Here is a 14521-nt window from a genome sequence, read left to right as displayed (position 1 = left end):
GCGCGGACGCAGCTGCCCGTTGCGGACCTTGGCCATGATCGTGTCGCGGTCGGCCACGTCTGCGTACGGCACGTCGAGCGTGTCGAGCTCCGTCAGGACGACGCCGAACGAGTAAATGTCGGCGGCGATGGTGTACGACTGGTCCTTGTCTTCAAAGTCCACGCGAAGCACTTCGGGGGCCATCCAAAGCGTAGTGCCGACGCCGGCCGTCATGGATTCGTCAACCGTGCGCGCCGACCCGACGTCACCGAGCCGAATGTAGTGCGTCGTCGAGAGGAAGATGTTTTGGCTCTTGACGTCGCGGTGGATGATCTCGTGCTTGTGAAGATCGGCAAGTGCATGCGCCAGCACCAAGGCGACGTCGACCGTCGAGACGTCCATGGCCAAACGCTTTTCGTTTCGCTTGTTCTCGAGGAAATTTTGCAGATCGCCCAAGTCCATGTCCTCCATGATCATGGTCGGGTTGCACAATCGGCGTTCTTGGTCGACGACAATTTGCGACTTGACAACGTGAGGCTCGCGCGAGCCATCGTCGAGGACAGCGATCAGCGGCTGGAGATACGGCGATGAGAGTCTATTGCCGATGCAACCCGTGAGAAGTTGTCGGACAAGATCAAGACAATATAGTACGAACGTTTGCATGACCGCCACCTCCTGGCGCATGGCATTCTGCAACCAAGGTAGATATCGCGTGGGCCCTTTGATGACGACGGGCTTGTCGTGGAGCGTGCCTTTAGCGACGAGGGTGGTAGTCGTTCTCCGAAGCTCGGTCCCGACCCGGAGACGGGCCGAAGTGACCAGCTAGCGACGTCACATGAAGAGTCTAGTCAACGCCCTAACTCGTACCACAGTGCAGCCAGCGTACATCCGAGGACAGACGATTTCTGCCACTTTGTAGTAGCCCCGCTGGACGGCGGCGGCCAACAGCGTTTGTCCGTTCTATAGCCAAGTGTTTTGTTGTGAGGACTAGGGTTGATAAATTGATCACTAATCATTGGACTGACGGGCAAGATGGTCGACACGTCAGCGCCAAGATCCAAAAGACATTGCGCGGCAGCGGCGTGGCCTCGGAGCACGGCCGACACGAGCGCCTTCGTGACAACCTACAGTTAAACATTTGTTTCAACACAACGACAACACGTGGCTGGCTCGTACCGGATCAGTGTTGGGCAGTGACGCTCCCGCCATCTCGCCAGTCTAAAGGCACGATACAATCAAGACTGATCCAGAGAAAGTCGTGTACGCTGGTGAGTGCTGGACGTTGCGCACCAGCACGCAGGAGCCGGTCGACGCTGCTCGCATCACCATCGGACGCAGCGCGGAGCAACGACATACCGAACGCACGGGCGCCGATCGTCTGAACAAACATGCAGAGCGCATCCTAACACAACATTTTGTAGCTTGCAACCATGAGTACGTACCTGGGGTAGACTCTGGACTTGAGCGTTGGCCTGCACAAGCGCGAGAGCGGCGTCGACGTTCTGGTTGCGGACAGCGTGGTCCAGCGGCGTGCTGTGACTCTATTTAGCTGTTGTGAGGCGTATTTTCGTCAAGGAAGCGACGTACGAGGTCGGTGCCATTGATGGAAAACTTGTCCGATGTCAGCATGGCGGCAAGTAGCTCTGGAGTGTTGGCGTCGACAGCAAGGTGCAGTAGCGGTAGGCCAGCCTACGGTCGAGTTGTTAGTGCGAAATTTGGGCTGTCCAAGCATACATCGTCTTGCACGTCAGGATCAAAGTCGCTTGCGAGAAGCTGCCGCATCTGGATCACGTTCTTGTGGCGCACGGCGGCGAGCAGCTAGTTGATATACGTCATCGTTCCATTGCTACCGGGATTAGACCTCGTCGATGACGTTCCCTTGGTCGATTGGCAAGCGATTGTCGTCGTTGCGGTGCGCCAAAAGGACGTTGATGATGTCCTCGGCCGTCGGGCGCTCCTTCGGGTCGAATGCAAGACACTGGTCGGCGAGGTCCGCAAGCCATTTCGGGCACGAGTTGCTCATGTGCGGGCGCAGCTGCCCGGTGCGGACCTTTTCCATAATCGACCAGCGGTCGGCCACGTCTGCGTACGGCACGTCGAGCGTGTCGAGCTCCGTCAAGACGACGCCAAGCGAGTAAATGTCGGCGGCAGTGGTGTACGCTCGGCCTTGTCCACCATGGCCAACTCGGATCACTTCGGGGGCCATCCGGAACAAAGTGCCGGCGTTGGACGTCATGAGGTCATCGTCCATGAGGCGCGCCGATCCGAAGCCACCGAGCCGAATGTAGTGAGTTGTCGAGAGCAAGATGTTGAGGCTGTTGACGTCGCGGTGGACGATGTTTTGCCGATGGAGGTCGGCAAGCGCATGTGCGACCACAAGTGCGACATCAAGCGTCGACACGTCCAGCGCGACGGGCTGTCCATGTCGCTTTGCCTCGAGGTAGGCGTGCAAGTCACCTTGGTCCATGTACTCCATGATCATCGCGGGGCTGTACAATTCGAGTCTAAGGTCACGGACGACAGGCTCGCGCGAGCGATTGTCGAGGACGGCGAGCAGTGGCACGACGTACGGCGACGAGACCCTGTAAGTTAGTCAGTACATTACGAAATTGGAATACGTACATTTGCATCATGTGCACTTCTTCGCGAAGCATACAGGCGACGCGCTGGTTGGGAATTCGGGGGCCTTTAACAGCCACTGATTGCCCTTGGTACGTGGCCCTGAGAACAGAGGTCATCGAACCCCGCGAGAGTTCGGCCTCGACGACAATGCCATCCACCGTAGCCTACTCAAAACAAGTAACGACAACCTGTCCCCACCGTCCACGGCCTTACCGTGTGTGGTTCGGGGTACGAGATCGGGTGCAGGATGTCTGCGATAGCAAACTGATGGTGCTGAATGACTGACGCCAGCAGCGTTTGTCCGTTCTGTTGTCGATTATTCCCATGAGCACGCGAGAGCAACCACTGGAATTGTACCGGCATCGAAGTCGATGCATCTGCCATCTTCTCGAGCAAGAGACGGACGGCGTCTGCGTGGCCGCCGTGCGCCGCCTTGTGCAACGGCGTCCATTGCTCCTAATAGATGCATGCGCCATCTCTCCAAGATCCTAGGACATACCTTGTCGGTGCACTCGATATCGACGCCCTCGTTTAAGAGTCGCCGGATCTCGGCCACGTCGCCCGTCGACGCGGCCGTCAAGAGCGCTTGCTACACCATAGAGAGAATAGGATGAAGATGCTGCAGAGTGATCAAGGGCGGTCGTACCTCGTTTGCCGTTGAGCTCATTCGTCGCCAATTCAAAAATGAGGTCAGTCAAATCAAAAGGAGCCGCTATCGGCCTTCTAACGTTTTGAGAAAACAGGGCCCAAAGGTTTCAGCGCTTTTGATTGGTCGCTTTCTAGCGATCTCATTGGTCAAACGGTGAAGGTGATAGACGGCAGGAGCCAATGGCAGAGCTTAGGAGCGCCGGAGGCGGACAACAGGTCACTGATTGGTCAGCTGTCGGCGAATAGCCCTATCCTGACGACCTTTTGACACGTAATTTGCACTAGAATTACGACGTTTCTGTCCATAAGAACTACACCATTCGATTCCCCTTTAAATTGTGTTGTATATGCTTCCCGTACTCCAAAACTGTCTCAAAAGGCGATCCGCTTCCTTTTGATTTGACTGACCTCAAATGAGGCAAACGAAGAGAAAGGATGTGATATCAGTTTACTCTTGACTGCACGCAGTAGTACAGCATTGCACGGGATTGCTGCGTCGGCGAATGTATTACCATAAATGTTGCAATCTACAATTTTAGGGACACGGCGTGAGAGAAAAGAGAAGGAAGGAAACAGGTGCAGCCACTGGGAAACCGGGCACTCGTTGTATGTGGAAGCTGCTACACACCAGCACTGCGCCCTCGTGGCTGGTAGCACGACAAGGGTCATGTCCATAAACTAGACTTGCAATTTGTATAAACCAAGTAAGTGCAACCCGACCAACTCTAGACCTACCCCTCCAAGCCTTTTTTCTCAATCAAATAGCTAAACAATGATATATTCGATATGACTGGCGGAGACTTCGGATTGCTGCACATTAGCTACGAAAGTTCTCTAATATTCATTGGACGCGACTTGTAACTTCGTGGCGAGAGTCTATTGCCTCAGAGCCACACAGAGATGGAAGAGCGCACGCGCAACGTCCGAGCGCGAGTCCGAGCAGATCGACCGGGCCCGAAGACTCGGGTCGTAGCACCGAATGGAGTTCCGGTCTGCAACCTCTGCGGCATCCGCCGGCAGCACACGGTGCACTGCCCGTACGCCCCATGCGATCGCCGTTGTCTCGCATCCAAGCGCAGCTCTTTCGGCGGCATCCTCGACGCCTTGACGACGAGCCGAACGGCACGCAAGGGCTTTTCATCCACTGTCAGCTTCCAACCGGCTGCGCTTGATACTGCTGCTGTACAGCGCGCCCACCAGACCAAGGCTCTGTGGACATGGGTCTCTACGATGTGGCTCCCATGCAGTCAAGTCAACTCATCGACGTTGAAGTAAACCGCGCGACTACTTGCAACACATAAGTACCTCCCCGACGACTCGGTGCAAGAAGCGCAAGCGCGATGACAAGAATACGCCCCAGCGTCAAGTCATCCTCAACAACTCGGCAAGTTGGCCGCCACGTGCGAAGTCGGCCTCTACACGCGGTACCGAATGGACCGAGCATGCAAGAAGGCATGCGATGGAACGTGTCCTCTTCTTGTCGTCGCGAAAGTAGGCAAGCAATCATACGCCGCCGTGTGCTAGAATATGCGGTTGGATCCAGTTTTGGTTGTGGGTTGGATCTATCCCGGGAAGCGCAGATGGAGATGCACAACGCCTGCAAAGCACATTATAAGCTACCATAATAGCCTTATATCGTATACATCAGTCAATATATAAAGCTTTGCACCGTTATCTTGCACGCTTCGTCGACGAGATCAAACTCTCGTCTCGGTAACAACTTCAAGTTGCGTGGATATAGACGAAGTATCTGGATTATGATGGAGAGCGCCTACATTGTGCAAACGCTCGGTGCAAGCTGGCGCGTCCCTTCCAAGCTCCAGATGGTCCTCGAGTGGATGGACCAAGGCGACCTTCGGGGCGTCTTGAGTGCCACAAATTCCGAGACATTTCGCTGGCACGACAAGGCGACGTGCATGTTGGCGATTGCGGCGGGTCTTGTCTATTTGCACTCACTTTCCATCATCCACCGCGATCTCAAGTCCCGAAACGTGTTGCTCGACTCGACCAAAGTAGCCCTATTCCCTACCAAGCCCTCGGAAAATAGTGTTGTCGACTAGGGAACCAAGCTCACGGACTTTGGCGCGTCTCGCGAACTGTCGTCCGAGATGATGACGTTGGGCGTTGGCACATGTCGCTGGATGGTTGTCATTTTTGCTTGTTTTTAGGCGCCCGAGGTACTACTCGACACGCACTACACGACGGCCGTCGACGTTTACTCATTTGGCGTGCTTCTCTCGGAATTGGCCACGCATTGCTTACCGTACCACACGCTGCGCAACGATTGCGGTGCGACTCTAAACGCAAGCAACAATACTCTAAACACGATAGGACTAGGGATGCCGCTGGCAGAGACGGCCATTATTTCGCGCGTCGTTCAAGGAAGTCTACGGCCCGTGATGGACATGCCGTCATGCCCGCCGTGGGTCCATGCGCTTGCGATGGCGTGTACCCAGTGGGAGCCCGAGGCCCGCCCCATGGCCGTCGAGATCGCCCACGCCATCGCCGTGCACATGGCAGCACCAATTCTACACCATGTCCTGTAGTGTATAGTCGCCCCACCACGCATTGATGTCATCGAATTGCACAGCAGTCGTATTTACTTGACTGGTATTGGCGACAAAAAGAATGAAATTAGTCAATGAATTAGTCAATCAATCAACCGATCAATCAATCAATTGATCAATCAATCAATCAAACGAGTTCGCGTTAAAATCAAGTTCGTAAAAACAAACTAGAAGACGTCGCATACGTACGGTGCACCCCACTCGCCGAGTCATAGCTCGCGCGAGGTCGCACACAGATTCCTGTACTCGGATGATCCCACAATGGAGTGTACACCGTCGGGTGTCTTTGAAACGAAACCGCCCGATTGAACTGACAAACCGTCCGCCATTGATATTGACAAACTATTGCATTCGATAATACATCCTAGTTTACCGAAACACGGTCGGTGGAACGACGTCTGTGAGTGGCAAGTAGAGTTTCTCGAGCGTCGCGACAGCTTCGAATACCACAAGTCGCGGCATGTCCATGTACTCGGCCAAGACCGACACCAAATGCTCGGTCGCGCCATCGACGTGCTGTAGTCGAACTTCGCGCGGGTACCGATAATACGGGTAGAACGGTGCGTCGTCAGGCGTCGTCGGCACTTGGTCGACCGGCGCACCCGTCGCGTTGTGCATCGGCGCAAAGGCCACTACAGGCGCCGGCTTGACAAGGGTCTCGACCGTCTCGTCGGCAGCAATCGTCTGCAGCGCTTCAATGTGGTCGTCGAGGTGCGATGGCACGGTGACGCGACTCCACTGGCCATGCCGCGCGTCATCGGTGGCAGCGACAAATGCGTGCAGGTGCTTGCGCTTCAGGCGCGGCGCGCGCGCGTCGAGCGGAAACATGAGCGAGAACGCCTCGTCCTTGTCTGTGTTGGACGTGTAGACCAAGAGGTGCCAGGACGGGCAAAGCTTGAGCGCGACGAGGACGCGGGCGACAAAGTCGACTTCGGACGGAAGCAGCCACAGCTTGGTGCCGCTGCCTTCAGCCGCCATCGTCTCGGGCGGCAAGACCGTTTGAAGTATACTAAAAGCCTCCGACACGGCATTTGGCAACTGCAAGGCGGCCGCGCAGGTGCGAAACGCCAGCGACATGTTGAGCGGTGGCAGCTCGAGGTCGAGGTGGTAGTGCAGGTAGTTGGCTTCGGCCGTGATCGTCGAGGCCGTCACGGCAAGGTACGGCAAGTTTGTGTTGAAGTACAGATGCAGCGCATCGACGGGCGCGGTCATTGCGTCCGGGAGCAAGCTCAGGACGTTGCCGTACGGCAGGCGCCCGTCCCGCACGAGCACATACAGGTCGCTCGTGAGCACGCCGAGGTGGCGCAGCCGCGCCGCAAGGTACAAGAGCCCCAAGTGCGACCGCAGCGAGAACCGCGAGAGCTCGGTTTCTTTTGCACCTTTGCCGTCGTTGCCATAGTCCCACTGCGTCTCGTACCCGCTCTCCAGCAGGGCGTTGCTACCATACCATCGTTGCATGAGTATGAGGCGACGCCTAAAATAAAGACGACGTACGCTGGCTTGTCCGAGGCGTGGCCGGCCTTGGAGAGGAAGCAGTTGAGCAGCGGCCGTGTGCCATGCGCACTCCACATACCCAGAAAGTGGAACCAGAGCTCTTCGACGGTCGCGACAAGCCCAGGATCGTTGAGCGCCACCGCGAGCGCTTCGGCCTGCAGATGCAAGATGGTCTGCGACACATGCAGGCACGACTCGAGCGTCACGAGCGGCCTGGCCTCCTTCGCCGCCTTGCCGCGCCGAGCGCGCTTGGCTTTTTGGCGGATCTTGCGCGACCCGCGCATCGCGAGCGCGTCCTCCATGTCGTACTCTTCGTTGCGGCTCTGCTGCGCGTTCTGCGCGCCGCAGATGTTGCAGATACTCTCGCCCGTCGCATCGTTCCGGTCAAAGTTGTCCTCGCCCGTCACGCCGCACGTCGTGCAGAAGTACGTAAACTGGCTCATGCCCGTCGCCGCCACCGTGCCAGTGTTGCAATGCCGCAAGGCCATTGGCTGCCGTTTCGATGGTACACCGGGGTACAGCTTTCTTTTTTGACGGTGCGGAATCGGTACACCGGGGTACAACCAAAGTTGAAGTTGCGCGAGTTTGCACATGCCAAGCGCGCAATCGAGAGGCCGACGTTAACTTCAAGAAGTCTTTTTTAGTTATAAATTATTATACATCCATAGATCAACTCGCTGCCAATGGTTCGTCGCCATAGAAGGCAACATCTCCGCTTCCAGAGTATTCTAGCTGGACATATTATAGCGGCTTGGCGGCTGCTGGAAGCGTCCTTGCATGTATGGCGGTTCGCTTTGCTTATCGCCTCACGAGCCCACTGTCCGAGCCGCCTTCGCGGGCACATACAAATTCCGTCGTCCGTTGCTCTCTCCACTGCCGTATGCAACCATGTGAACCTGAAAAAAAAGTTGGCACTGGGTGAAACCTCAATAATCGGTTTTAGAACTACAATGCCGCGAAGAGGCCCAACGCGGGCGCCCGTGGCGCGCGAGTACCTACTCGAGGTCGCCGGGTGGCTCTATCTTGCTCTTTCGCTAAGTCTGAGCGTCTACGCCATAGACCTGTTTGCGCCGTACATGGAGAACGGGCTTTTCTGGCCGCATTTTGACGCACTCAACACACTGGGACTTCTTGGCGCCGTCTTGAACCAGCATCTTGGCACGCTCCACTCGGGTTCGAACCCTGTCCCGATCGACCTATTAGCACCCAGCGCGTCGATTTGGCAGCTCGCCTCGATGGGTGTCAACCCGGCCTACCCGCGCCTTTTACTCTACCAAGAGCTCACTGACCTAGCGGTGGCGATTCCGGGCTTGCGGCGCCTCGATCCCAGTGCTGTCTCGTTCATGATCACACCGTACTGCTGGGTCGATTTGCAGCGGCGCTACGTGCTCGCGCATACGCCGCGTCGGCTTGAGCGCTGTGTTTCCACCGACGTCGACAACGGTGCCGTGTACCTCGAAGCCGTTTTGCGAAATATTGATGTGGACGCGTGGAATATTGCGTCCGGGGGCGCCTTCGCCACCAAGATTGCGTCATCGATTACCGCGTCGTCGGCCGAGGGGGCGTCATGGGTCGATGCCATGTACCACCACACGTTGCTCGCTATCGATGACGAAAGAGCGTACTGGGAGGCGCGGGGACTTGGTCGTTTTCAACTCCAGTATGGCAACCGCGTCCAGCTAGGTATCAACGAGAACGTCGCCATCATGAACGCGCTCGGAATTACGTACGACTTGCCGGTGACGTCGATCCGCGCGCTGCGCCGTGGTGCGTCGTGGACGACCTCGTACATGTACCAGAGTCTTGGCAACGACTTGAATGCGATTTGGCCCAACCAAAGCCTCGTGGTCAATACCGCAACGTATTTTGGCTGGGAAGATATGGACGAGCTCGTCGCCTACGACGTGGGCATGCCCCTGAACGCGGTCAACCAGGTCATCACGTTGTCCTTGGGTCCGCTCAACTCGATCGATTTGCGCTGGCTGCGCGTGCCACCGCGGCTCGCTGACGCCGTATCGCAGTTTGACGCCCAGCTCTACGATCTGGTTGCAAATAACGCGACACTGTACGAGGCACTGGCGTCCTTGCCGCTTCTAAACGCCGTGGTTGTCCCCTATAAGTGGCAAGATCCCTCACTGCGCTTTGTGAGCGGCAACCTCATGTGCAGCAACGGCGCGCCCATGCCATTTGTACTACGGGCCTTTGGCTTTGACGACGCGTGCGGAACACAAGTCCCGGCGGAGTTTCCACTCTCGGCGATGAATACGCTCTTTGCTTTGCACATGGTGGACGGACAACTGGACGATATTTGCGCTCAAGTGCCAACCCAAGTCGCCTTGTGCGAGCGACTCTTGCCGCATCTCACATACGTGTACCGCCTCTTGGCGCCGTTCTTGTCGCACATTGATCATGTATCGCTGCACGAGTTGCAACTGGCCAAAGTCCAAGTTGTCCTCAACGGCTCGGCCCTCTCGCTGCAAACGGTGCTCCTCTTGGGTGAGCGCTTTGACTTTTTCGGCTATATCAATGTGTACGATTGGGCCCACAATATACGCGAAGCACTTGCGTTCGAGGGCGATGTTCGCACATTGCACTTGGTCTCGTATGCGTATACCCCGCTGTCACCCCCCAGCATTGGCATTCGCACCAACACCAACGTGGGCAAGTACCTCTGGATCACGTCCAGTGTCGTGACAGGGGTCCTCGGGGCCATCGGATGTCTCTGCCTCCTCTTGGTGTGCCGCCATCGCCCGCGCCCGGGGACAACCCCGTGGTTTCTTTTTTCACGGCTCGTGTCGTCGGTTTGGCTCAATCGAACGCTGCTTGGCGTCCGTGCGATGACCGCGCTGCTGTGTCTCTCGACGGCCCCCCTTGTCCCGATGGTTGTCCACAGCGACGTGTGGCAGCTGCAGTGGCAGCCCCGATCGATGTTGGCATCGGCCGTGCTCGCCAGCGAAGCGTCGTGGCTGACATACGTTGCTTACGAAGTGCTGCATCCGTTGACGTCGGGCTACACCCACCACGCGGCGATGGGCAGCGCCGTCATCACGTGGGGAATGGTCCTTCTTGTCGACGCGTGGGCCCCCGTAAAGGTCGCGGCGTCGGTCCACCGCCGCTGCGACTTGTTCAACATGGACTGGCAACTGGAGTGCTGCAGTGCCAGCGTTCGTATTGGGTCCTTCGATCAGCTAGTGTCGCTGGTCTTACTGCAGCTCTTTGGCGTTTTCGTTGGCTATGTGGTGGCTGTATGCGTCAAGCGATGTCGCCGGCATCGACCAACGGTGGCGCCACTTCAACGACCGCCCTCGCTCCTACTCCAAGGCTCGGTCCACGCCTTTGGGGCCAACACCACACCGACATTGAACTTTGCCGCTTCTGCGATGGCAGGTCTCTTTTTAACGACGTGGGATGGCGCCTACTGCGTGTTTGATATCAACCGGTGGATGTACTTGCCGCTGGAAGTTGTACAAGAGAGTGTCCCGTTCATGGGCCGCCATCTCACGGTATTTACAACGATCGTCTCGTCAGCGTTTGGCTCGATGCCAGCGCTGCACCGCGTCTCCAACGCCACCCCCGTGACGTTGAGCACGAGCTTGGAGGTGTTTGCTGCCTGCGCGTCGCAGCGGTTTTGGCACCTCGTTGGCTTTCTCTATGTTATGGGCACACTCTCGAGCAACATTGCGTATTTTAACGTTGTCTTGACGAGCTTGAGCAACGATTATGGCTGGGCCGGCTACAACAGCTCGGGCATGCAACCGTTCTTGGCCAATGTGTTCAACCGCCAGCTTCTCCTGGCGTCGTCCTTGGAGCAGCGATCGCCGCTGATGCTCGACGACCCGGGTCTGGGCGATACGAGCCAGCTCTACAATGGCTCGAGCACGGTCATCACGTGGAGTGACGGCGCGGCGCGTCGTCAGCTGTACGCGTCATCGCGTCTCTTGACCGAGGTGGTCATGGATTTGCGAAACATGGATCCGTGTGCCTTGCCGTGGATGTCAACGCAGTACTGCTGGTTGGACGTGCGTCGTATATGGTCTATGGCGTCCACGTTGCATCGACAAGCGCGGTGCGAGACCTCGGCGATGCGAACGAATGGTGCCGTGTATCTGGAGACAGGACTCCGGAATCTCAACGACTGGGATGTCTGGATGCGCTGCTGGGGCACGTCGTTTGAGATTGGGTTTCAGCGGCACCTGGAAACGTCGCTCGAAGGAAGAGAGTGGCTCACGACAGTACCCTCAGCAATGGTCCACACTTCGATCCCGGATGAAGTCGACTTTTGGCAAAAGCATGGTATTTCCACGTACCAACTGCAGTGGCAAAACTACAAGTCACTCGGCATGATCGATACGATTACGATTGTGAGCGCACTCGGTCTCTCGTACCCGCTGCTGCTCAGCCAGTCGGACGGCGCCTACCATTGCCAGCAGCAAACAAGCTACAAGCTCTACTGGACGTTCGCAAGTGATCTCTGGGCCATCACACCGAATGCCACACAAATTAGCGCGTCAAGTCTCTTGCGCGCGAGCGCAGCGTTCGCCTTTGCCAACGTCACGCGCGCCGCCTTGTTGGTGGACAATACGACACTATTGTCGCCGTTGAACCCAGGGTTCACGCTTCTGGACGCATCCATGGGTCCATTTGGCGCGATCGACAGCTACTACGTCCCATGTCCCTCAAGTTTGCTATGGTTTTATACGGTTGTCTCACAGCGCATCACCCGTCTTGTCGCTGAAGACGCATCGGCGGCAGCAGCCTACAGTGTCCTCTCGGCGCCGCCGTGGTATGCCCCCGTGCCGCACCACCTCTTGCACGCAACCACTATTCAATTTACCGGTGGGAACGTGCTCTGTGGCACCGACACCAAGCCGTGGCTACCCGAGAACGGCCTCTACCTCGGCTACAGCGTCACCAACATGTGCAACGCAGTCTTTTCAGATCGACTGGAGCTGTCGCTCTTGCAAAAGCTGGTCGTACTCGCCGCAATGAACGCGTCGGTATCAGACATGAACACGACGGCGATCTGCGCGCTGGACACGCGAACCCCCGCCAACTGCACGGCGCGTCACGCGGGCACCCTAAATTTTCTCTCGAGTGTCGGTGCGTCAGTCGTCGACGCGTCCTTGCCGCTGCTTGTGACCGATGCAATGCGCGCTGTCGATGCACTCGACGTGATTCTCGTTCAGTTTCTTCTCGACACCAACAGCAACGTCACCTCCCTCGCACGCTTACCTCTTCTCAATGCATCGGACGCTGCGTGGACGTTCTACGGCTGGTGCTACCTTGTGGAATGGGTCGTCGGGCATCGCGATGTCGTGGCATTTCATGGCGACCTTGGCAACCTCACCGTGCTCTCGGCGGCAACCGGTCCGATCGAGGTGCGACCGGACCCCAATGGTATTCCACAAAGCTTTTCGTTCTTATGTCTTCTGTGTGTACAATATGTAACTTGTACGCTCATTGGCGTCAGTGTTCTTGTCGCCCTCTCGACGCTCTACCACCGCGGGTACATTGAGAGCTTCAACTTGCTGTGCATCAACCGCGTCGTCGGGCTCGTTTGGGTCGGCCGTCCCATCATTCTCTTGCGGTCGCTCACAGCCATTTGGCTCCTCAATACATCGCCACTGCCGCTGCTCCACCAGAACGGCGTAACCTTTGTGAAAGCGCCGCCATTGGACTCGTACAAAGCGCTCCTCGCCACGTCCGAACTCACTTGGTTTGTCTACGTCCTCAACGACGTTGGAAGCGCGCTCACGCGGCAGTACACGTACTCGTATGGCTCGGTTAGCGCCAACTGGACGTGGGTGCTTGCCTCGCTCTGGACGCTGCTGTCGCCGCAGCCGTACGACGCATCGATGCAGCGCAAGTGCGCGGCTCTGAATATGGACTTTGCGCTCTATTGCGACAGCGGCACCATTGTACTCGGTGACCAGCGCCGCTGCCTCGAGTGTATGGGCTTGGCACTCGTGGCGTGTGTGGTTTGCTACCTGTATGCGCGCCGATCGTCACCGAATTTGACACCAATTTTTACGCCTCCGCTCTTGCTCAACGCCCAGGGTTATCACATGCTCACGTTCAAACACTGGGTGGCCAATGGCGTCTACTACATTGACACGACGTCGGCCATCATGGCGGGCGTCTTGTCGTGGAAGGGCCAGGGGCACATCTACCTCCTCGATATCAAGACGTGGCGCTTCGTGTCAACCGCGCTCCCGACGCCCCGGCCTCAATCCCGCGCGGCCAAAGAAGAGCGCTTTGCGCATGCCTTTCCGCTGCATCTCTAATAGTTTAGCGAACGTGGTATATATTTTTTCATTTTTGGTTGGCGTTTATCGGACGACTAACTACTAGTACACTTTATAGACAAAAGTCGCGCGAGCCGCATGCCTATGCCTGTGCGGTGTGATGTCTTGGAGGAGGTGGTAAGAGGTGTTTTTGGAGCGTATGGGAGCTGGATGAATCAAGTGGATTGTATATATAATTTAGACGTTATGAAATGTGAATGTACACGCAAGGTCTTGTAGTGTAGCGGTTATCACGTCTCCTTGACGTGGAGAAGGCCCCCGGTTCAAGTCCGGGCAAGACCAAACATTCTTTTTACGCACTCCAAACCAGTTTAGAACCCATTTCTTTCATTTATCCGATTTTTTTTTTATCATTTATTCACTAGCGACCCTATTTCACCCTCCTTGTCAAAAGAAAATGCATCCGTCTCGTTCTGCTTCCAACCCACTTCAAAACGAAGCCGTTGCGACCATCTCCTCGCCAAGAAATGCGCTCGCTCGTGATTGTAAAAATATGATTTTATATATATGAACGTGTTTCGCGTTATCTTCATAGTTACACAAAGACTTCGCATACGTAGAGACTAGCAATCTCCTTCTTCTTCATTCGCTCGCCGGTCCGTGGCTGCGCAGGCGGCGGCGCGGGGGCTCGTCTGGCTCTTCTGTCGTCGCCCTACGACGCTTGTGGCCGCGGGTGAGGCCCGTGACGACACGGTCAGTCAAATCTTTCCAGGCGTCGCGGTCGGCGGCATAGCTACGCAGTTGGTCTAGGAAAAGTATGTTTACGAATTGTTTGGATAAAAATATGATTTTATCCAAACAATTCGTAAACATACTTTTCCCAAATTTAAAGAAGCCTACTGCATTCTCCCTGTGATAGATCGATAAAAATGTCGTTACTTAGCGGGCATCATCACAGCCCTACTA

General features: G+C 56.4%; 4 protein-coding genes and 1 non-coding gene across 5 annotated transcripts; 3 read left to right on the top strand and 2 right to left on the bottom strand.

The window, feature by feature from the left end:
- Window positions 1-92: 92 nt before the first annotated feature.
- Window positions 93-3268, bottom strand: SDRG_07045 (serine/threonine protein kinase; the record flags this gene model as incomplete). Its single annotated transcript, XM_008612861.1, has 16 exons — window positions 93-149; window positions 202-574; window positions 635-801; window positions 847-939; window positions 1005-1103; window positions 1156-1197; window positions 1244-1381; window positions 1422-1520; window positions 1567-1668; window positions 1714-1797; window positions 1841-2561; window positions 2602-2765; window positions 2815-2907; window positions 2959-3057; window positions 3101-3190; window positions 3248-3268. The coding sequence occupies 16 exons, from the start codon at window positions 3266-3268 to the stop codon at window positions 93-95; spliced, it is 2442 nt and encodes an 813-aa protein (XP_008611083.1).
- A 1738-nt stretch (window positions 3269-5006) lies between these two features.
- Window positions 5007-5795, top strand: SDRG_07044 (TKL protein kinase; the record flags this gene model as incomplete). The annotated part of the gene is made up of 4 exons (XM_008612860.1): window positions 5007-5261; window positions 5310-5393; window positions 5418-5538; window positions 5587-5795. 4 exons carry the CDS (start codon window positions 5007-5009, stop codon window positions 5793-5795), a joined length of 669 nt encoding a protein of 222 aa, XP_008611082.1.
- Window positions 5796-6128: 333 nt separating this feature from the next.
- On the bottom strand, window positions 6129-7768 carry SDRG_07043 (hypothetical protein). The gene is made up of 2 exons (XM_008612859.1): window positions 7311-7768; window positions 6129-7254 (listed from the first exon to the last, which is right to left on the bottom strand). Exons 1-2 carry the CDS (start codon window positions 7751-7753, stop codon window positions 6186-6188), a joined length of 1512 nt encoding a protein of 503 aa, XP_008611081.1. The 5' UTR covers window positions 7754-7768; the 3' UTR covers window positions 6129-6185.
- A 479-nt stretch (window positions 7769-8247) lies between these two features.
- SDRG_07042 (hypothetical protein) lies at window positions 8248-13600 on the top strand. The gene has a single exon (XM_008612858.1). It carries the CDS (start codon window positions 8261-8263, stop codon window positions 13592-13594), a length of 5334 nt encoding a protein of 1777 aa, XP_008611080.1. The 5' UTR covers window positions 8248-8260; the 3' UTR covers window positions 13595-13600.
- Window positions 13601-13824: 224 nt separating this feature from the next.
- Window positions 13825-13897, top strand: SDRG_07041. Its single transcript has one exon. It is a non-coding gene; the product is annotated as a tRNA-Val (tRNA).
- The last annotated feature ends 624 nt before the right edge of the window (window positions 13898-14521 follow it).

Source organism: Saprolegnia diclina, assembly GCF_000281045.1.
Source record: "Saprolegnia diclina VS20 unplaced genomic scaffold supercont1.20, whole genome shotgun sequence".
NCBI lineage: Eukaryota > Oomycota > Saprolegniomycetes > Saprolegniales > Saprolegniaceae > Saprolegnia > Saprolegnia diclina.
This window is presented reverse-complemented; position numbering and strand designations above follow the sequence as displayed.

Bases quoted from the DNA above. Each gene is read 5' to 3' on its own strand.
- SDRG_07042 (XM_008612858.1), top strand. From the start codon at position 8,261: ATGCCGCGAAGAGGCCCAACGCGGGCGCCCGTGGCGCGCGAGTACCTA.
- SDRG_07043 (XM_008612859.1), bottom strand. From the start codon at position 7,753: ATGAGCCAGTTTACGTACTTCTGCACGACGTGCGGCGTGACGGGCGAG. The intron at 7,255-7,310 runs GTACGTCGTCTT...ATGGTATGGTAG, and splicing joins CACGCCTCGGACAAGCCAGC to CAACGCCCTGCTGGAGAGCG.